Source organism: Triturus cristatus, chromosome 7 (assembly GCF_964204655.1).
Source record: "Triturus cristatus chromosome 7, aTriCri1.1, whole genome shotgun sequence".
In the NCBI taxonomy this organism is placed as follows: domain Eukaryota; kingdom Metazoa; phylum Chordata; class Amphibia; order Caudata; family Salamandridae; genus Triturus; species Triturus cristatus.
Window position 1 is genome coordinate 997,941,215 of NC_140590.1, and position 24,133 is coordinate 997,965,347.

The window sequence follows — 24,133 nt, forward strand, 5'->3', positions numbered from 1 at the left end:
TATCACAAAACACTCAATGAAACTTGCCCATCTACCTCCAGCCCAACCTTCCTCCCAACTCTGTCTTTAGCTTTAGATTGCAAATTCAATTTCAAATATGGTGCATTCCACTAGTGTATGTATTCCAGGGGGTTCACACCTCGCAATTGCCTAGCAGTTATAAGTTTAGCAACAATTGTAGCAACAAAACACATACCTATACATGCAGACAGTCCAGACCTCTACTCCCTCCAAAAACCCTATTGTAGAAGGCTTTGTCTCTGTGGGCAGGGAGGTAGTCATCACCGACCCTACTTCTGGATACGTTGAAATGCATCCAACTGCTGATTAAGTGGAGGATCTCAGATCACTCCCTCATCCAAAAGCGCTCATATCCAGCAGACAGTATAGTTTAAAATCTTCATATTTTTAACTAACGTAAATTCGCCCTACTAAAATACTCTCAAGTTAGACTGATGCACTATCTGAGCTTGTGCTTCCATCTGTGACCCCGCTGTGCAATCTCAAAGACCATATCAGGGCAAATATTAAATGAAAAACCTTGGCTTTTAAAGTATGCCTACCCCTTGCTACACATATTGTCCTCTCTTGCATCAAATATTGAGCAAAACAGGTGAGAACAGTGCGCACCTTGCACTCCTGGGATTTCGTTGGAAAGGCACTCAATGGACTCGGATTATCGTCAGCTCTTGCCTGGTCCGATTTAACAAAAGGATATTGTTAAGCAATTTACTCAGTATTTCCATTCATGTGATGCAGTCTCAGCCCCACCGGGAAAACCTACCACCCTCAAATTGCAGCGACAAGATCCATTCTTGTGATTGTTGTTCTTTCGTGCGATTCTATTAATAGCCAACAAAGTTTCCTCATGTCGAGTATTACAAGTAATCTCGCTTCTGTTCTCTCCAGCACTTCTGTCACATTCTTCTTCTGTTCTCTCCAGCCCATACTTACTCTCTGACAAGCTAGCTCATTGCCCGCCTCAGAAGCTTCTTAAGTCACATCAGTCCTTTTATTGTGTTCATCTTCCAAATTAGGCGAGGAAGGATAATTATTTTTTTCTATCATTCCCAAGCTGTTCGAAATGCTCAAAATGCTCCAGTGGTACATATCTGTTTTGATGAATAGGTATGGTAACCTCCGGATTCCCTGGCATATTAAGTGATGGTGCTTGCAGCTTACTCATAGGTTTATACAGTGGTTTGATAGTGTTAATTCAGTATTTTTCGTGACTGACTGAACACTCCCAATCTTAGCAGAAATATCAGGGGTGGTAGATGTTGACAGTTCTATTTGTTCCTTTCCAATCTAACCCCACCCCCCAATCTTATTAACAATGACTGCTCTTTGGTCTTCTATCAAAGATCTTTAAGCACTGACAGAGGGCGATAGTAACACACTTCTCATATTGTCTCAGTTACTTTAGCTAAATTATTGGAGATAGTGGAGCTGAGACCTTGGTGAAAGTCATATGCAAAAAGAACAATTGATGGACAGAATGCAGAACAATGTCATACATTCACCCCAGTACAGAAATCTGGGCCTAAATCCATTGTTTTTGGCTTGACAGTTCGGTCGGGACTGTTCCCATGAGGCACAGGGTCAAGACTGATTTGCATATGGCTGGGTCCAAACTTGGGTGGCATAGTGGGCATAAGCACGATGGATTTAACCCAAATCTCTTGACTGGTGGAGAATGTGTGAATCATTCAGCGTTCCGTCCATCATTTGTTGCAGTTACACTTTTCGCCCTAAGTGGGATTAGTATGCCCAGACGTGGGTCCCTTGCTCACTGTGCCACTGGATTCAAGCTAGCCTGGCTGATGAAGGGTGACATACCCTAAAACCGGTCCCAGGATGCTTGTTTCCGGTTCAGGGAGGACCTGGCCTGGCAGTTCGGTCTGGACTGTTCCCATGAGGCACAGGCTCAAGACTGATTTGCATATGGCTGGGTCCAAACTGGGGTGGCGCAGTGGGCAAAAGAACGATGGATTTAACCCAGATCTCTTGACTGAGGGAGAATGTTTGAATCATTCAGCATTCCGTCCACCATTTGTTGCAGTTACACTTGGTGAAAGTCATGGCTGTGTCTGAGAGGAATGCCATTTCTTAATACCATGTATCCCCCCACTCCTTATGGTGGAAGGGTCTGTGAGAGTAAGATGACCCTGCCTCTCTCCAAGGATAGTTTTCTCAGTGCCTCTATTGGTTTATTAGATCCTCTTGTGCTCCCTATGCTTACCATGTTATATTTTGAGCACGTACTGTTGCCTGATTAAGCTCTTGAGTGATAGAAGCCCAATTTCTACCCTGCACAGTTTTATTATGCAGGCAGGTCAAGTGCTTCAACTCTTTTTTTGGATCATTACTAATGCTCATTTCTGTTGCTAGTTGTTGCATTTTGACAATCTTTTTATCATTAGTTTTCAAGAAAGACTTACCCATCGTTGAGTCTTCAACCTGCTGCTATTCTTTTTTCTGGCTTACGCACTGTCTAGAGATTATGCTGGTGTTTAACTGCTGCAATCCTCCAGTTGTTTGTTGCCCTGGTAGCGTTAGCGAACAAGTGCTGTCTCTATCATCCATGGCATCTCCTAGCTCATTGTCCGTCGGCATCGCTTCCAGCATTCTCCCAGAAGCGAACAAGCATATTCAATGTTTCAAAAGCCTGCAAAGTAACTCCTCTTCAGCAATTTCCATTGTTCCAACAACAGTATTTCAGCCCTCTGTACCCTCACCGGCTATGAATACTGCCACTGATGCCACGCTGTCTACCACTATCTGTGGCAGCGTTTATCAGGATGTCTGCTAATCATTACCTTCCACTGTGGTTTTGACGTTACCGCTGGTCTGCTGTTAGAGCTGCACTGTCTCTATGGTTAGGAGGCGGCATTTAATCCCCTGCCGTTTTTAATGACAAAATGGTTCTATGAGCTTAATCAGCAGGTAACTAAAGATGCACAAACTATCACTAGTTTATCATTTTCTGCAACATAGCTGCATGTAGAGTCACTTGGCCTTGAGTGCGAATATGAGCTCTGGCAGCACGCTGCCTCCTACTGATCTTTACAATCTGTCATCTTTTTCACAAACCAGCACAATTATTCACTCATGTGGTTGAACACTATGTAATTCTACAAGAAAGAATTTAACTCAAAAGAGAGCTACAAGTAGGGAAAACTTAGAGACCCCAACATGCTACTTGAGAACATATATGCAATTTTAGCGGCCTACCTAATCACCTACCCAAATTGCATCTAGAAGCTTTTTTGTTTACTATGAAAAGTACAAAATGAAAAAATGGGATAGGAAAACAAAACTTTAAAAAGGAAATGGTGAGGCCCCATTCAGCTGCAGCCTGAAGTAAACTACATCAATTCCAGTAGACTACTATTTATTGGTTAAAGCTCTTTTGAGTCCGGATGCACAGAGATAAAGAACCATGGCAAGACTCTTCTGACTTGGATACCTGTGATATAGTTGCAGTAAAAAGAGCAGAAATAAATTGCCTTCCTTTAGCTACCACAGATTTTCTGAATATGAACATCTATGCTTGGACCATAGTGCTTCTCTTGCCCGAAGAGACTTTTCTGACTTTTGACTAACAGGACATCAATCTTTTCAATGCTTCCCATCTCAATATGAAAAACGATCCCACCATTTTAGAGATTTGGCAACACTTTTCTTTCTAACCCTCAAGAAGTAGAGCAATGCAAAACAGACAATGAAGTAAACTAATCTACCTCCAGAAATTCTAGTGTACATTAACAAGCCTTCAAAAAGCCCAATGCCTGCACACCATTAGGGGGCAAAGCACTTGTTGACCAAGCATCACACAACAAACTCAGTTGGAACAAAAAAATAAAGGAACATTACTGCATTTCTAAAAATAGAAGCAATTGTTCAATCTTAAACAATTTGAAACAATAAATAAAAATGTATTTTCAGTACTGCCATTTTATGAATCCTTGTGTTAACTGTAGATTACTGTGGTCAACGGGAACTTACCCACTTATAGGAAAATGCAAGAGCATATTACACTACATTAGGGCCCTGGCCATCATGTGTTGCTCCGAGGGGGTTCCTTCACTCTGCATAAGATGTAATCAGAGAGGTTTTGCCACTGGACATCCTTCCGGAGCCTAGACTGGAAGGGGGGTGTACTAAAACGCATTTTCCCATGCGCTTTTCCATAGGAAAACTGAACTATACCACAAAAACGTCTAAATGGATTTACATCAAATTTGCAGAAAGCTAGATTTCGATTCCGAAAGAGTGCTTTTTGTGATTTGATGTGAATCCATTCAGTAGTTTTTGAGAAATGACGCCTCAAAATGTATGTATATTTGACCCTGCAGACCAACTGTGGTGGATACGTGAGCTCAAGCTCGCATTGCGATTGGCTGGCCACAACCGGACGGAAAAAGTTCCAGCTGCCATTTTAGGATTTGGTTCCCGAGTCCCACAATATAGGATAAAAAATGATAAAAGGGGGTAGGGTAGGGTTACCCTGACCCCCTGAGCCATATTGGTGGGAGGGGGTCCCTGAGTGACACACCCTGGGGCCAAATAAAAAAAAAAAAAGCCAAAAAAAGTATATGCTATTGCAAGGGTTTCTGGGAATCCGCAGATCAATCATGAGCCCCAGTGCAGCAAGCAGGTGGATCTGTGTATCCAGGGTGCTACAAAGTACGTACAAAAAACATGAAAATTCACTGAAAATCCAGAGGTTAAGTGACGTTATAGTTTGGAATTCTAATGATATCTTAGTTTTTTTTAAAAACAGAAAACTTAGAAATTCATTGAAAATACCGAAGGTTAAATGGACATTATAGTTAGGTGAACAAGTCAGTAAAAACATAATGTTTTAAAGTAACAAAACCACTGAAATTCACTAGTTATAGTGATTGAAAATAGCTATAACTAGTGCCCTTAATTAACTACAACTCGCGCCCTCACCATGCACTGCTTACACCGTCACATATTCCATCACTCATGAAATGTTTAATAACTGCATTGATAACATCCCAAATTACATCTGAAATGACAATAACACTGCATGGCAAAGGCATGAGTTATAGCTATTTGGGTCAACTATAACTAGTGCATTTCAGTCGTTTGGTTAGTTTAAACGTTCTGTTTGGACATTTTCAATTATCTATAATGTCCCTATAACTTCTTCGTCCAGTTAGCACACATATATATAAATAAATAAATATATATATATATATGATATAAATATATATGTATATATATACACGTATATATATACACATATATATATATATATATATATAGGTGTGTGTGTGGATGTGTGTGTTCAAGTTTGTCAAGGTACATATACATGAGCTTTTTTTCCTCAATAATCTGATGGACAACCACACACTAGAGGCTGCTAATATAGCAGAGAGGCATTGTAACAAAAAATGACTACTAACTGGCTGTTTAAGGGGCAAGATCCAGACATTCAGAAGTGGAATTAGTCTACTAATAACAGCACATCTTAAGAGTAGCCCATGTGTATATATTTTATGGAATAAATCAAGATACAATGGAATATGCTTACCACACATTTCACTGAGGTTTCAAGGTGAAAATCTTGACAGGATGTAGCACATACAGGTATTTCTTTGATCATAGAAATGTATATCACTTTTTTGGTTTGACACAACATAAGTTTCCCAAAAAAAAAAAACCAACAACATGCCTTCCTTAAATGACCACCCCGTCCCTGTTGGCTAATGTGCAACTTTGCCCCAAATGTGGAGCATGTAGTAAACCGCATACCTTTGTCTGAACATCACAGCTGGATCCATGTTGGCCGATGTCATTCGAATGACTTGCCGAATTTCTTTGGCGATCATTCTCAATTTCTCAAAGTTTATCAGCCCGTCTACCTTTGAATCATTTCCTGGATAATTAAAAAATAAATTAAACACCGGCACTTCATAAAACATTATGGGCAGTCACAGCAAACCAAGAAAAAGCATTTGAAATTTTACTGACACAAATTGATAATTTCTTTTTTAGGTCCGCCTAGGGTGGCAGCGCGCATGCAGTATATACTATAGCATAAAAACTTTCTGGAAGCTCCGCCTACTCTCCGCCCATCTTTTTGATTGGCTTACATCTTAAATGCTTCCTTCTAGTTGGTTTTAGCCTTGCTAGTCCCTCCTTCTGAGGGCCATGTTGTGATTTATATCCTTCCCTGGTTATTGGCCCCTTTACTCAAACACTATTTTCTGCCCAGTGCCCCCCCCCCCCCGCCCCCTCCTGCAGTTCGTGACTTTTCGCCCCACTCTCACCCCCACCACTCCCGTTCGTGCCTTCTTAAATGCCCGCATTTTTAATGAAATACGTCTCGCGTAAATGAGTCGTATTGCATTGCAAATGCTTGTTTTAAAGTAGCCCTACGAAGCCATAGTGTACCAGAAGTGACATCCATAGGGTGCACCGGAAAAGAACCCACGGTTGCTCCGGAAGTCTTGTTTTAGGTGGAGCCAGAGCCAACACACAAGCGCTGCTCTGTTTAGTTTCCTGTTCCCACCCCACTCCCGTTGTCCGCGTTTCTTTTGTTCCCGTATTTATTCTTTCAATTACGGGAGACAGCGTTATGGGCGGACACAGCGCGCAACCCCAACAGGTTTCCTAATGAGAACACCCTGTGTACTCCTGTCACCATTACTACTCCTCAGCATCCATGTGGCGTTTTTTTATATTGTGCATCAATATGTTGTTTCGTTACTCCATGCCCCCTAGCTGTTGTGCTGTGTTTTTTGTGGCACATATGAGCACTCGTCTGTTAGGGCCTCTGTGCCAGCAGGAGCGACTGCAGGCGGTGAAGTCTGGACAGCAGCATGTCCAAGGTGACTGCGCTTGCCTGGCTGCCTGCTCCCAGACCCCCCCCCCCCCCCCCCCCCCCCCCAGCAGCTGTGCCTGACTCCGGGAATTCAGAGCTGCCAAGTGATCGAGGCTACTGGCCCCCGGAGAATTGATCGCAGTGCCCCCCTCGATGACTTGGATGTCTGTGCGCAGTGCATAGACCACCTCCTCCTGTCTTCTATAGTGCACAGCGCCACTACCGACCCTCTCTTCTCTGTGAGCAGTAGAGTCCTATGAGTAGTACACAGCCACCCGGTCTGTGCACAGTACACAGAGCAGCTGTTGTATGTGAACACTGAGAACCTTTCCTGTTTGTGAGTGGTGCATGGACTGGACCCCCGCTGTCTGTCAGTGCTACACAGACTCAGTCTCTGTACCAGTACACAGTGCCTCCTGTCTCTCTGTATTATGCAGAGCCACTGCTGGGCAGTGAGAAGTTCACAGATTCTCTCTACTCCCTGTCTCTGGGAAGTATTAAGCCCTCTCCTATCTGTGCAGAGTACACTGACCCTCTCCCTCCCTCTTTCCTTCTGGGCAGTATGCACACACCCCTGCCTGTGCAGAGTACACCAACCCTCTCGCCCTGTCTGTGGGCAGTACACAGACACCCCTGTCTGTGTAGAGTACACTGACCCCCCCCTCCCTGTCTGTGACAGTACACAGCTCCCACCACCCCCTCAGCCTCTGCGGAGTACACCGAGCACCCTCCTGGGTCACCACGTCATGTTTCTCAGTTCATCAACCCGGTAAGATGAAAGACAATGTGAACCCCAGACAAGGTCCTACGGCCACCTTTCTTTTCTATGTATTTACTGTTAACCAGTCATGGCACGCCATGCTTTCGCTTTTAGCATGTGAAGTTCAAGCGTTGGGTGCCACAAATGCTATATAAGTAAATAAATAGAAAAAAAAGGCGGGCGGCCAGCTGCACATATTATGCTGCATGGCTGAAATACTTATAAAGCCCCAAAGACGAGACCAAGTGCATTGCAAATGCTTGTTTCACCTTACGATAAATACAAAAAGTTCCTTATAATACACAAAATCAAAATCGCAATCAAACCTACAATACGGACGTGACACCAACCAGAACACTTATATCTCATATAGTCGTCACATTTCAACAACTGACCTTGAATGTAGCTATGGTATGAGAAGATAGAAAAACTAAACCATTTATTAATGTGTGCATTTGATGCTGCCAGGAAATGGGCAAATTGATAAACTGATGAAAGTCCATCTTTTGGCTTACTAAATTAAAGAGAACTTTACGGCAATTAATAAATGCCTATTCTGCTTTGGATATTGGCATGAGAGAAGGATTAGAATTGATATAGAATGAGTGACTGTCGCAGTGTAGAGCGCTGCCTCGGTTCTTGATTGAAATATGTGCTCACGGGACCGACTGGCATGTCGGATGCCATTTAGGTGAAAGCCTACAGATGGATAGAGCTGGAGTGCAATTCTTTCAAATCAATTCAATTTTTTGCCGAATTTGCATGATTGTTGAGGCCCAGGGACATTTCAAATCTATTCTGTGCAACAAATTTATCGAAAAAAGAGTGCACCATGTTCTCATTAAGCCTGCAACCCCTATTGCTCATCCCTGCTTCTCCGCAGTGTGAAAGCAAGACAAATGATTAGGCGACACTCATTGCCTCACGCGCGTGCTGTATTTTTCCATGTCTGGGATACCTTCATGAAGAAATGTAATATCCTTTTTGACAACGGGGAAGAGTGGGATTATGGGAGGCTGCATGCTCTGACTGCTAAGGATGTTGCGGTACTTGGCCATGTTCCTCGATGGGTCAAAAAGATCCTGCAGATCCCGGAGCAGCTTTTCGTATTTGCTTGGCAATTTCTCCCAGGTGCCTCTCAGTCGTGCCACGGGTGCCAGATTTAACCCACTGCAAAAAACACGGAGATTCAGTCAACACCACACACATCTTAGTATTATCACTATTGCTAAAGTAAATGCAAATACCTTAAAATGAATCTTTTAACCATTAAAACAAATAGACAAAAGAGCCAGCAAATTGTGTAGGCTCGAGTAAAATAAGTTACTTGTTCTTTTAGTCGATAGAAAGCTGTATTCTAAAGTCATACATTGCAAACAAATTTAAAATCTCGCCTATATCTCCATAAATAAATGCACTGAAAGCTTGCTTGGAAGCCACATTTCTCCCACCATACCTGCTTCATCTGACTAAATACCTTTAACACTTTCAAGCAGTTCATTTTATATTATTGGAAGTGGAACTTAAACTCCATTCAATCTTTTCGAAGTGAGTTTTTGGATATTTCTTGATGCTATTGAACCTATTATTTTTATACAAGGTTTCAGCCTCTTATCCGACCTATCACTCTTTTGTCACCGGTAAGTACTCACGAAAAAACTATTTATATAAGTGCTTCAATAATTCCCCATAATCAGAAACAACTCATTGTCTACAAAAAAGTTCTTTTCGTCTTGTGTTTTCTTATTTATCAAAAAATATCAGTTTTTCATGTTTATCTTTTCTGTATTTTCTCTTTTGATATACAATTAATCATAAAACATTTATATACATACAATCATTGATGTGGACATTATACACACAGTTATTGGACAAATGAGAAACCCCCAAAATAACACCATAAATTCTACATTCTCACCTCACATACTATTCATACATCATAACAAACATACCACACAAAAAAGAAAAAACTTTTTATAAAGCGATAAAATACACAACTGGAAAGATCATATGGGATACATCTATTTGGTGAATTCCCAAGATCGGCTATAACCGATATAACATCAATTTGTATTTTGTCCTTTTTTTGTTTCAGATGATCCTTGAAAGATTTATTTTCCAGATGTGTTGTAGCTGGTCTATGTACGTTTCGGTGAAATACTCTATGGTATCACCTTCCTCAGGACCAATAAAAACAAATCTTTGTTTCTATGCAAAGGGGGGTTCTCTGCAAATACAAATGCAATTCATATGAGATATGGGGAAATATTGATGTGCTTAAAAGTCACTTTAGAACGACTTTTGTTATTTGTTTCTTTTTTATTGCTGGTTCATGCATGTCTCAAGAAAAGGAAGGGAGAGGGGGGCTCCCTCAAAGAAGTGAATAAGGGATTTAAAAGAAACCCATAAGTGAGCTATAGAGAACACGTGAATTTTCATATCACCCCAGAGAAGAAAAAAAGGAAAAAGAGACCTCCTTACTACCCAGTAATGGGGTGAGAAATTCTACGTAGGTCATTCGAAATAATTCTTTACCATCTTCTTGGATTTCACAGGTTGATTAGGATGAAATCTCAGGATCTAAACACAAAACTTGTTCTTCTGAATTTCTCACCCCATTGCTGGGTAGTAAGGAGGTCTCTTTTTCCTTTTAGTCCATTGATTGACACACTTTGTAAAGACATGGAGTATAGAGCCTTTTATTAGGAAGTGGTTTGACCAAGCAGCTATCGGATTTTGAGGAACTGGGGCTGTGGTACTGAAAATATCCAGAGGTCAAGGTTGTGGAAACCATTAGGTGTTGGTTCTTTGGGCATCTGAAAAGAGCTGAGGAGTCCATATCCTTGATTAGGTTCCGACAATAAGCCTTTGTTGGATAGTCTACCAATATGTTCACTAATGTGACCTAAGATGATAACTAAGACTGCATTAGAGCATGTTGCACAAAATTTAATAGATCAGATTGAAAGATTGTGAGACATTTCTTGGGTGGATGAAAGACAACAGCACAGATCAGGGAAGTGAAGGAGGAGTTGACAGCCTTAGTTAAAATGTACTCAAATAATGTGCACGACTGGCCATCAAGCATCCTCAGAAGTAAGAAATTAATAAATGAACTTGGCCTTTGTAAAGATCAAAAACCACCTCCGACGCTAACAACACTGAAACAAAAGAAAGAAATCTGTCCCTCCAGAAAATAAACACTTAAGATAGAGTGAAGAGCCATGTTTTCAGCAGCTTTTTGAAAGTTGAAAAGTTTGTAGCTTGCTTTAGAGTGAGTTGAAGTTTGTTCCAGGCCGTTGCCACGAGAACAGATATAGATCTCCCCAAGGGCAGTTTTAACCTGAACTTCAGAATAGCTAAAAGATTTTTACAGGCAGATCTCAATATTCTCGGTGGCTGGTAGAGAACAAAAAAATGGAAGAGTAATTTGGGACGTTTGAAAATAGGCCCTTTACACAAAACTTTGAAAATAATCCATTTACCAACTGGTAACCAATGGAGCTCCCACTAACCCTCTGTGATGGAGCTTTGATGAGGGAGTTGAAGTACCAGTCTCGCTGTAGCATTGTTGATAAACCAAAAGTACGCCAACCGCACCAGGTACCATCATATGTTTATGTATAATTATAAGTATATATTTTTATCATTCCAACATGACGTTGCAAGCCAGTTAAAGTTCTCTTTATTCCAGACCTAATGAGCACTCTCTCTGGAAACACATGATTGCTCTAAAAGTCAAATCTCAAGCACCTGCATGAAAGCCACTAGCCTCAAGTCAAATCTAGTATCCAACCTAATAGGACCGATGTTATCGTGCTCTGGACTTTGGATTTGTTTTAAAACGTTTTTCCTTTGGTTCATGCTCTAAACTCTTCAAACAAGATGGGGCTCAAGTTGGAATTTCACTCTCTAAACCAGCAAGGCAAAATGTATAAAAATTGTCTTGATGTAGGTGGATATGAAAAGGTTTTGGTATTAGTTAGCGCAAAGACAAACACTTAGACATTCAGGTGAAGAAACTGCCGAAATAAAAGATGTGCTTAAGTACTTCTGCTTTCCAATGAAAATGTGGTTCATAGGGATTACCTTTTTGCCAGTGGATAATATTGCCAAAATTAGGTTAATCCCAAAATTATCCTTTGATGGACAGCTAATATAAATTGGTAAAGCAGAGCAAGGTTGTTATCAGATTGTGGGCAAGTTTCTCCCAAGTTTGTACACTATCTATCACCATTTCTTGTTGCCCATTTTCCACCTATCACCCTTTGCTTCACCTCCCACTCTTTACCTGATTCTTCCTGCACTCCTAGGAAGTGCTGCCAACTGCCCCTTGCACTCCTTCTCCCTACCAGGACCTACTTAAATGTGGCAGCAGTGCGGACGCAAACAGCAAGTGCGGTAAAGGAGCACCAAAAGCAAGCCTGTCTGGGCCTGGACCGCACCCAGTACCATGAACACTGGTCCTTCCATCCCCACATTACTCCGTAGAACTTCTGTGGTTACTGAACCTGGCCCGCCCAACCGTCCGATGCTGCTGCACTGCACCACACAACAGAGGGAGCTTTTGCTGCTGCCTGGCATAACAGACTGCATCCACCATGCCTACACTACCCACATCCACGCACAACACTCCTCCCACACCCATTTACAGACACGCACCCCATGACATACTATCATGCATGCTCCTTAACACCTGCTCACTCAACAAACATGCCACAGAATTCTGGGACATACTCTTCCTTACAGAAACATGGTTGACCAACGAGTGGGCACAAGACATCCCCACAGCTATACCAACAAGATACTAGCTCGCACCTCAGGACCGCTAACACAAACCAGGAAGAATTGCGATAGTATTCCAAGAATCCTTCAACTGCACTACACCCACAGAGATCTCAACCTCCTACATGGAGCATCTAGATATCAAGCTACGACCCTCAGCAACTTACACCCTACTTGGAACCCCGTATACCGAACACTAGGGCTACGATACACTTTTACAGACAACAATGCTGACTTCGTAAGCCCCCTCGCCATCAACTCCAACAACTACATCCTACTAGGCAATTTAAAATTCCACCTGGAAGACAGAATCAACACTAACATCACGCAGTACTCAAGAGTCTGGGGAACCTAGGATTGATAACGTCATCGGACCCACACACTCTGCCGGACACAAACTCAACCCCATCTTCACCACCTTCCGACATTGAAATCACTGAAACTAAGCCTCTCACATGGACCTACCACACCACCATCCAATTCCAAATCATTATCTCCCGACAAACGAAACCCACCACCACATGTTAGACCACACATAGCCAGAGAAGCATTTTGGAATCCAATTAGCTTGACACCTTGCATCGAAATCCAGACCCTACTGATTATCTCAACACCGACATCAAAAATCTTGACAAATGGATCCCAATGTGCACGACTCCCTGGCACCTCGTAAACACAACACAGAGAGGAGGACACAAAAGCAGGCCAGATGGTACACTAAAGGAACCCCGTGCAACAAAACAACACTGCAAACAACTGGAAAGAAAATGGAGACGGAGTCACCATGAAAACAACAAAGAGACTTACAGAGCAGTCATGAAACCCTACCACGAACAAATCAAAGCTATCAAGAAGGCGGCCCCCTAGCAAAGAGCATAGACAACATTTCAAATAGGAGCAAAAAGCCTTCGGAATCAAAGACTTTACCGCACCAGCTTCCACCATGGAGAGGATTACCCCCTCACAACTACTAAGTGACAACCTCTCAGACTTCTGCAACAAAATCTAAGCCATCCATAACAACTTCGACCCCCAACTGAACCCCTGAACTTTCACCACGAGGCTATCCACAAACAATCATGAAAAACTTGGACTTCTTGGGAAACATTAATCTCAGAAGAAACAGCCAGATATCATTAAAATCATCGACTCAGGGTTTCCAATAGACCCCTGCCCCCACCACATCTACATAATGAGCAACTCTCCTATCAGCGAAGTCCTCACCCGCACCCTGAACAACTCATCACCTCCAAGGCATTTCTAGATGCCTGGAAACACGTGATGGTCAATGCCCTTCTAAAAAAACTTTTGACAAGCCCCACTCACGTAGCAAACTAACGTCCCATCACCCTTCCACCCTACCCATCCGAGATCATGGAGAAAGCCATCAGCAAGCAACTCGCTCATTACCTAAAAAAAAACAGCTCCTAGATACCACACAATCAGGTTGCTGGCCAATCACAGAACTGAGACTGCCATTATCGCAGCTACAGATGACACCAGGTTGATCTTCAACTGTAGCAATATAGCAGCGCTCATACTGCTTGACCTCTCAGCGACCTTGATACTGTCTCCCACTCCGATCAGAGGACTACATGAAACAGGCATCCAAAGACCCTTGCTCAACTGGATCTGCTCTTTCCTCACAGGAAGAACAAAGTCAACCTGCTAACCTACAAGTCTGAGGACAAGAACCTGATATAGCAAGACCCTCAAGGATCTTCCCTCAATTCAACACTTTTCAACATCTACATGACTACGGAGGCAGACTTCATCAGATCACACAACATCAACATACTTTCTTACACAGACGACGCACAAATGACACTATCCCTGTCAGACAAGACCCCCACAATGAAAACCAACTTCGCCATCTGCATGACCACGGAAGCAACTGTTTCAAAGTCAACACAGACACAACTTAATTGGTGCTCTTCAGATGGAAAGCCTCAGTTTGGGACTCCACCTGGTGGCCAACACTCCTCAGTCCCACACCAGAAATCTTGGGATCATCCTGGACAACAAGCTCGACATGAAAGCCCAAGTAAATGCAGTGACATCCACATCCTGAGCATGCTGCAAAATATCTTCAAATAGCTGCCGTTCAACATAAACGGTTACACAGGTCCCAATTACCAGCAGACTTGACTATGGCAACTCACTCTACACAGGAATAACTAAGAAGCTCCTGAACAGGCTCCAAACCATCCAAACACCGCAGCAGGCCATATCATCAACCTACCTTGTAGCACCCATATAACACCACATCTCAGAAAACTTTACTGGCTCCCCATACACAAATACATCCAGTTCAAAGTACACACACACAAAGCACTATACAACACTGGCCCTACCTACCTCAAAACCCCCGTAAACTTCCACCTACCTCCCAAGCACCGCCGATCAGTGGATTCTCACTCGCACATGTAACCTCAATCCACAAGAGACTGCTGCAGGCTGCGCCTTCACCTACACATTCCTCAAGGTGCGGAACGAACTTCCACACCACATCAGGGCCTCCTCTTCACTTCTCACGTTCTGCAAGAAGCTGAAGGCCTGGCTTTTTAAATATTCATACCAAGGAGACAGCTGCCGATCCACCTGCAAAGCACCAGGCTAGCCTGAAGGGTGATTAGCACGCTATACAAATATACATGCCATAACTTATTTGTTGGATAGGCGCAACTGGACAATGTGGTTTTGTGTCCCACAATAAGGTGGTGTCCAGTTCCCCCAAATAGGGTCTAGCAGAGCCCTAGACATCCCGTAAAATAGGTCGCACTTCAGAGATGGATCTTTAACACCAGAGCTCCTTACAAAGCATGCGATACTTAGCATCGGATCTCTAGACGTGGTGCCCCCCCCTTCTAGTTCTTTGAAAAATATTTATAAACTGTTTCAGAAAATCTGTAAGAGAGAGTCAAAACGAAACATTCTCCGAGTATTTCTCTGCATACCATAACTTTACATTTTTGTGGAAAAGTTTGTGACTAATCATTGGAATGATTAATTTTACTGTACACTTCAATGCGGATGAATGTGTCACACTGGTTCAAGAGAACTAGACATACAATAAAATGAAATAAGACAGCAAACTATTATAAGTGTATTAGTGGAATAATTTTAAAATGCATCTAGTGTACGTGGTTACACCATACAGGAGATAGTGCTATGTGAGGGGGTAATTTAAACCTGCCCATGCATAGTACCATATACCAAATGAGTGTTAGGATTAGAAACAACATTATGAGTAAAATGGTGCCTACAGTAACACAACGTCTAAGCTATCACCGAGGAGACTGCGGTTAATGAAAATACTCATCTCACATTCAAGAGCTCACGCCCCCGCCCCCTTGAAAGAAGCAGCAGTAATGAAAGACAAAATTACCATTTTTATTAAAGCTGCTATATGAAGCTGGCCACAATGAGATATTCCTCAGAAGAAAACGATGAGTAATGCAATCTCCAATTATCTGATTTACACAATGAATAAAATTAAAACAAGTATAAATAAAATCAGAGGTGGAATTATACTTGAATTTTCCATGAGCTAGTAAACTGTTATTGGCTGTTTTAGATCTGCATGACGATTGTATAAAAAAACTGATGAACAGATCAACAAATATATATTTACGACATTATCCAATTTTACCATGATCTGATCTGTCAAGCTATCTTTCATGAATACGGAATATCAACTCCTCAAGCAAAACTCTGCATTGTGCATCTGAGGACCATAGCTCAGTGGTCCTCTTTTGTACTTATTTTTGTTGGCTGACTAAATGTTATCACTAGTTGCAATACCTACCTTAGTGGATTTGGTAGATAGGGAAGAGATGCCTCAGATGCGCATCTTAGATGCGTATTTGCCTTAGTGCCGTTGTTCCACAAGAAAAGGAGAAAGAAGAGCTCAATCGTCTGGCTTTACCATGCAGGCCAACATTACTGCTTTTTTGTCCACCCTGTAGTCAGAACATGTCCTTCATTCATAGGATGCTGACACAATATAGTGAATTATTCCGAAGAATAAGTTCAGAATTTGAGATTTTGGGGAGAATATGCTGAACACATGAAGTATCCAGGTAAGACGACCATTAGAGCAGGTAGCCACCCCATTCCCGAACCAGACAGTTCTTAAAATTACTTAAATAGCAGGAGCGCGGTAACACCATTCACTACTGTGCTCAGATAATGGGCATACTAAAACGTAAGAAGCTAGGAAACACGTTTTTTAACTCTATCAAAACTTCTAATGACATCCTGTTTCCAAAGTAATAATGTTATTTGCAAAAACTATCGAGTCCCTATTTACACCACTAAATAGGACAGCATGGGAAATGACTGTACATCAATCAGTATAAATTGCGACTCTTTTTTCTTTGACAGTAATAAAGCAGCAAACGGACGAAATGCGCATTTTCAATCATTTTAGAATAATGAAAACAATTAGATACCGATTGTGCTGAATATTCATCTCTTTGATGTTCACAAAAAAATGGCAACGCATAAACGAGCATTATTTCCTTAAATCAAGGGCACAAATACATTCAAATCTTCTCTTGTTTATTGTCCTCCTGTTTGAAAGGACAATTTACTAAAGAGGAAGGGGTCTATTATCCATTAAACCATGGTGTCAAAGAGATGGAAACGTGAGGGGCCACTTACACCGCAATCTCGGTTTAAAGGTAAGCTTTCACAGAAACAATACTTTAGCTAGGGTGAGAAAAAACTGCTGGCCAGAAACTCATTTTCACTAAACAGCCCTGGTGTCTGCTGCGGAAGATGATTTTTGGCCTAAAAGAGAGAAACTGCACAAAGATAGCGATAATTTTTTTCTCAAGCTTGAATTGGAGGGAGAATGATTCTACAATGCTATAAACGCCACCAGCACAGCGCGACAACAGCAGCTTTGCATGGTAACCCAGGCTCATTTTCTAAGAGCAGGCCGAGTAAATGGATTCCCTTCCTAAGCGATAGGGTGATATAGTCAAATCAGCAACACAAATTAGAGAGTTAAAACTAATGATTAAGACACACTTGCGATCTCAATTAGATGTGACCTGGATGGATAGTGCTAGCCAACGATTTGCAGCAAACATTTATTCTCTGTTCCCTGCATTTAATGATCCACATTCAGATTTAGAATTTGATGCACCTCTTTTAGCATCAGAATCAAGAGATCATCCTGGAGAGGCCTGAGCTTTGTTCATTTCACCTGTGAGCTCTGGAATAAATGACCCCTGAATCTGAAAAGTTAGGCCACTTTTCTTTACTCTCGTAAACAATTGAAAACCTAGCTGTTTTCAGCTTTTTTAGAACCCTTTGTGCTTTTCTTGATTTTTGATGGACTCAGGACTACGCCAGCGCAAAGACGCTCTAGGGCAATTACGTGCTCGATACATTTGTTAATCAAACCATAGCATAAAAGCAGCACAAACACCAGAAAGAGTCAGGACCTCCAATACATTTAGAGCAGTCCACAGACTTGATTCAGGTAGAGAGACAGCCAGTTTACTGAAATCACTGTCAAGGGACGAGAGGATAAATGTGGATGGGAGAACAATGGCAATCATAGGAGAGCTTCTGGTAGCTATGTTCCATGATACAAGGATTTCATCAAACCACTGATAGGTTAAAAAGATCTACTTGGGAATTTCAAAATAGCCCTTGGAGCAGCGATGACACGTCTTTAGAAGCTCACTATCAAAAGGGAATGGATCACTTGACCTGAGTAACCAGGGTTTGCAACGTTCGTGTATTTTCTCAATAAAAAACCCTCATTCACGTACACAGGTCGTAAGGCGGTATATATCTTGGTTCCCTGCCCTGTTTTTTAAAAAACATGTCTTCCTACGCACAACACTGTTTTTAAACAATATCAAACCTAGACTGATTAAAAATACTATCTAGGTATACGAGTTTTTAGCACCACATTTATAAATTCACTTCACCAGAGCACTCTCACCTCCTTTTTCGTTGATCACTACTGCAATAACCAGTGTTTCACCTCCGGATGGAGGAAGCATACGACTAAATAGAAACCCAATGATGATGCGGTCACGTTTTTAAAAAACAGGGCGGAGAACCAAGATATACCGTCTTACGACCTGTGTACGTGAATAAACGTTTTTTATTGAGAAAATACACAAACGTTGCAAACCCTGGTTACTCAGGTCAAGTGATCCTTTCCCTTTTGATAGTGAGTATTAATGCAAGGAAGCTGAATGGATCACCATCCCTTCTTTCTCCCTCCTCTTGATTTAATATAAGGTCTTTAGAAGCTGCATGAGCAGGCCACAATACATTGCTTATCAACTCTGACACGGCTGACCAGGAGTATATTCCCTGTGCTCGTACACTGAACTATGGCATGGCAGGCCGATCATCTCAAATTCAGTCACAGGTAAGTTCTACTGACAAAAACCCTTCGAGCAGTTCATGCCTGTCTCCTGTTAACATGATAGACAAAGGGGAATCAGCAACTGGTTCATGCCCAAACTCTTTCTAGGCTGGAGATAAAGGATTCATGTTAAAAGCCTAGGTGGGCTCCTCAACCTGGTTTCTCCCTGCCAGAGCACGTCACTTAACCTAGAAGTACACATTACTCAGTGTAGAGACTGTTGCAATCTTAGATCTAGATCCATTCATTCAACCTAAGTGTAACTACCCAATCACACACACACACACACACACACACACACACACAGGGAGTAGGATCCACGAATACGTGTCTCACCAACTTCAAAACTCATGGCCATGGGTATCTCTACTGGGTGCCTTTCCTTCCCCACCATCTATGCACCGAGGAAAGGGACTATCAGTCTACCCTAACCAGCTCACATGTGCTCTGGTAATTTGCTGCCAAGCACCCAATGCGATGTACCTTCTTATGATGCTGCACTACTTGAATGTAGTCAATGGTTCTCTCCACTGTGGTCAAGGCCAGAGACACAGCTTCAGTCAAACAGGGCCCTGGGCCAACAGCCATTAGAGAAACAAGCACAATTTCAGACAAATGTGACTTTTTATTTTATGTCATCACTTGATTACAGAATACAATATTTGCTTCATTTTTCGATAATGTTTACAAAGAAGAACAATAAAACAAGTAATGGAAAAAAGCTGTTCTTATTCTGGCCAGGAATATAGAAAAGAAAACAACATTGCCTGATGGAGTAAGTCTTTACACTACTGCAAGACTTTTATGAAGCCATCGTTATTTGCTGCCATGGAAACAGTGCTACATTAGTTCAAATCCAGTCCCATGCTTTCCCTTCACTCCCATCCACAGGGCTTTATGTGGGAAGGATCCCTCCTGGTCTCAGACCTGGTAGTGTTTCAGAACGGACTTTGAAAAGGTCCCTTTGGGCCCTAAATTCCTGTCCTTAACCTTACAAGGAAAAATACTAACGATTTCTGAACAATTAATAAATGTTCAGGTAATGCATGCCAGCGATATAGCTCCCATTTATATTTCACATGGTTTACTTCATTAGAGTGTTAGCTATTCCCAAGATGTGTTTTGTTTGTTTTATCGTGTAGCAAATTACTCTTGTATAGTGCATACTTTAAGATGAGTCACCTTCGGTGTTTAGAACAGACCACGATTTAGAGCTCTGAAGTTGAGGCTAAAGGCAGTGAGAGTTTCTCACAGTGCCTGTCAGAGGGTCACAAAGGTGTTTAGAATACATGGCCATCCAATCCTTGGCCTCTCGGCAGAGCGCACACATACAGCCACTGACAAAACCAACAGTCCTGGATGGTTTTGGAGTATGTCTGTTTTTGAGTTATGATATCTGGATGCAATAATAAAAAGCTCAAAGAGAAACTAAAATATCGGTCGGTTGGCACACTATGGGATTCATATAAATTTAGCTTATGTGTTTAAGTCTCTTCTATAACTAGACAGGGCACACCCCTTTTGATGACCACCACTTTTTTCATCCTACTTCAGTCGCTGCTCCCATTCCCATCTCGTAGCTGAGCAAACAATGTTCTGCTACAACCTTACTGCTGTCAGAAAGGACATCTTCTGTTCTGTATATCTAGAAGTACAGTACACTGGCGCCATTTTCTTAATAAATGTATTTTATTAATAGTCCGGTCTGTCAAATTAAATGACCAGTCCAGTTTCAAAATCAAAATACAGGTCCTTTGGTGCATCGGTTCAAGGCAGGATTGCTGTAGGGTACATGCTGTGTAGAAGTAATTAAACACGTCTTGGTTTTTTTGGACTGTACTTCGCAAATTACGTTTTAGTATTACTCGAGTCGATAACCTTGATCAGTCTTTTGAGATTTAGAAACGCCAGATTTTCCAAAATAGCATAGATGTTGGCAGGTGGGGGGGGGGGGTCATTATTGCACAATGTACTTTTTATAGATCTACATAAATCCTGGTGTGGCTGCTAAAGACCCTGCCCAATATTACATATCTAATAAAATAAAAGAGTCACAAAAAACATTGCATGACTGATCTGTCCTTTGTCACCCGTTAAATAAAATCCATTTAATTAATCCATGTGTGCATTCAGGGAAGAATTCTTGCTCAAATTCTAAACTACAGCAATGAGAATATTTAATTTCCTTGGACGCAGAAGAAACTTGGCACAAGGGGCTTGCGGTTAACGTTTACGAGACACTAAAGATGTGTGGGCATTGGCAGTAGCACGATACACCTGCTCCGGACCTACAAAGTGTAGGCTTGCAAAAGACTCTAGTCTTACCTTATGACGGCAAACATGGAGTTGAAATTCTTGCACTCTCGGCAGTGAAGGGATATTTTGATAAAATGTTTCACAATCTTCATCCTTTTCAGCTGGTTGTGCTCCCTCAGGATCTCCGTGGCCACCCAGAAGGTCTCCTGGTTAATGACTTCCTCAAATTGCTTTAGGCGTGCATTGCCAGTTTTTGAGTCCCTTTTGTATAGGTCATCGATATACTCTGTGGGCTCGATGTTGCGGAAAAGGTCAAAATCTCTCATTGAGAGCTGGGTAGCGACCTCGATGGTACTCAGCTGGAGAAGAGAGATCTGACTCTCTCGAAGCAGCTCCTGGGCATCCTCATCAGAACACAAGGTCTCAGTTTCCATGTTATTTTTCAGGTAATACCTTGAAGAAGAAAAAAACATGAATTAACATCAATTATTGAGTTCTTGGGCATGAAACACAAATATCCTTGCATTAACATTTTACACACTGGGAATTATGCAAAAATTGTGGAGCCGTAAAGAAATCTCACTAGTATCTTACCTAGTTTTAAATTTACATTTCAAAGGGGTGCAATATTTACCAGTGCAATTGTAGCAAGACCTTTTCTCTTTTTATTTGGTTGGAATTACTAAGAACATTTCTCAAGGCCTTTACAACTCTTTTCAAAGTATGTCACCTATTTTTTACACACTGGATGCAGATCGTCGAAAGGCATAAACACCCTAGAGGCTAGAATACAACACACAGCGCCTACAATAAGAATTTAGGCAGAATGTGGAGCTGGATTTTTCTGTCACCTGTACGTCAGAGAGGACACTGTTGATGTATTAGGGGCAAATTACAAACCTATCCAAAACAAAAAGCGACTGACTTATCCTCCCATTTACCTAATACATGGTCATTAAAATATTTCAGAAAGAGTTCTTGTTGCCATTTATTCAATTTAACTAATTCACTATTCCAGGGCTGCCACAATTTAATTGAGTGCGCACAGCCCTTAAAAGAAATAAGTGAGTTTAGAGAGTGAGTACGAAAAAGTTCCTTTTTTATATTTCTAGTACTTTCTTAATGGAGAGAAAATGAGGAAACATCTATAACAGTAATGTACAAAAAAGGTAAAAGTAGGGGTCCAAATATGTCACTTTACAATGTGATTCGCTTCCTTAAAGACATGTTTATGAATGCGTTTCTGGAGACAATTTCTATTCCCAAAGGTATGACTATATGATACGCTTATTTGGAAATAGCAACATAGAAATAGGAGCATGGACTTTGCATTTGAACAATTAACCAACCAAGCAACCACTACAATTTACACATTAGGTCAGTATAATAAACAAAGCTGCAATTAACAATATAGGGCATGTAAAAGAGCCATACAAGGCATGCCCAACTGAATGGTGCACCTCATTTAAAAGTACCCCAATCACCGGAACCAGTCTCGTTTTGCTCTAAACACACAATGCTGCCATTGTCCAGCATGTTCTCATCTGCAAACTAGATGTCCATTGGTAATGCCCAGAGAGCAGGCCCCGGGCGACCAAGAAAAGATGTTTTGGCAAGAGAGGGACCAGATGGAGTTCGAAGAGAAGATAGCACATTTACCTCCCATTGAGCTGGATCCTGTCAGCCAGCTTGGAGAACTGATCTGGAAGCCTCCTTTGCTTGATGACACACTCTGGACTGACAGAAACTTCACAAAGAGAATATGTTTCGGGAGTTCCTGTCAAACCGAATTCGTGCAAGGCATGGGTCACAACTTCTTTAGCAGTAGTGTCTTTGCTGATGATGATGTAGCAACTTTGTTGATCGGCTTTGAAAACTCGAATGACTTGATCTGGGATGTCTAGGACAGAAAAAAATTAAATTATCCTCCATAGTTGCATCAAAACAAAATCTGGTTGCTAGGGCTCACACTTTTCCTTGGCTATCTAAAAGTTCCCATATGCCTCTGTGAGCTCGCATATTTTTGTTGCTATGGACAATGCTCAGCTACCCCTCAGGACCAGATCTGCACAAATACTGCAGTAAAATAATAGGATAACTTATTAGGATCCAATTTGTTCCCTGTCACACGGTAGAATGGTCACTGACAATGTAGAGAAGCTTTGATTTTTTTCTATTTCCATAAAAGAGTTTTTCTTGGATTAGATTTCCAGCACAGACTCATGGGATCAATAACAGGATCCTAACGCTACTGATGTGTTTGACAAAACCGAGCTTTGACACCTCATGGTGCAATTGTGCAATCATTCCAAATCACTGACCTTCCACACAATTACAGAGCGCGAGAGAGCGTATGTGTGGGAGTGTGCACACATGGCAGGTGGGTTGGTTTAAGGTGAGCAGGAAAGGCAAGGGAACTATCCTCAGCTCACCAAACTGGTAAAACAATGTAAACGTTTTGTGCAGACAAAAGGAATATGCTACTTACCAGTATGCATCTGTTCTTGGCATGTAGAGCTGCAGAGTTGTACACTTAGCATAGGTCGCCATCTGGTGTTGGGCCCGGATGTTTGCAGTTTGTTTTTCTTCTTGGACCGTCTTTGGAAGTCACGAGTTTGGTGACTCCTCCTTCGGTCCGTACTGCGCATGGGCTTCGGCTCCATCCTCAGATTGTTTTTCGCCAACAGGGAAATGATGGAGCGTAGTAATAACAGTGAGAAACCCATGTGTGTTGTATCTAAATAAGATGGACTGGAACGGATACAGGTAGCCGGGGAGGCGGGTGGGCGTGTACAACTCTGCAGCTCTACATGCCAAGAACAGATGCATACTGGTAAGTAGCATATTCCGTTCGAGGCATATGAGCTGCAGATTGTACACTTAGCATAGATTATATAGCAGTACCCAACCTTAGCGGCGACCACCGGTATCCGTTGCAGCTGTTTGAAAGAGTGTTTTTAGTACAGCCTGGCCCACCCTAGCTTGCTGCTGGGAATGCACATCTACACAGTAGTGTTTTGTGAATGTGTGCGGTGTAGACCATGTGGCTGCCTTGCATATGTCATCTAAGGGT

General features: G+C 41.9%; 1 protein-coding gene across 6 annotated transcripts in view; it reads right to left on the minus strand.

The window, feature by feature from the left end:
• RAPGEF6 (Rap guanine nucleotide exchange factor 6) overlaps positions 1–24,133 on the minus strand; it is an 808,967-nt gene that overhangs the window by 48,974 nt on the left and 735,860 nt on the right. For all 6 annotated transcript variants that reach the window (XM_085618031.1, XM_085618033.1, XM_085618030.1 and 3 more), the window contains 4 exons: positions 22,720–22,960; positions 21,130–21,513; positions 8,578–8,789; positions 5,788–5,911 (listed from right to left, as the gene is read on the minus strand). In XM_085618031.1, coding sequence (XP_085474157.1) covers positions 5,788–5,911; positions 8,578–8,789; positions 21,130–21,513; positions 22,720–22,960 — 961 coding nt within the window. The remainder of the gene's footprint in view (positions 1–5,787; positions 5,912–8,577; positions 8,790–21,129; positions 21,514–22,719; positions 22,961–24,133) is intronic.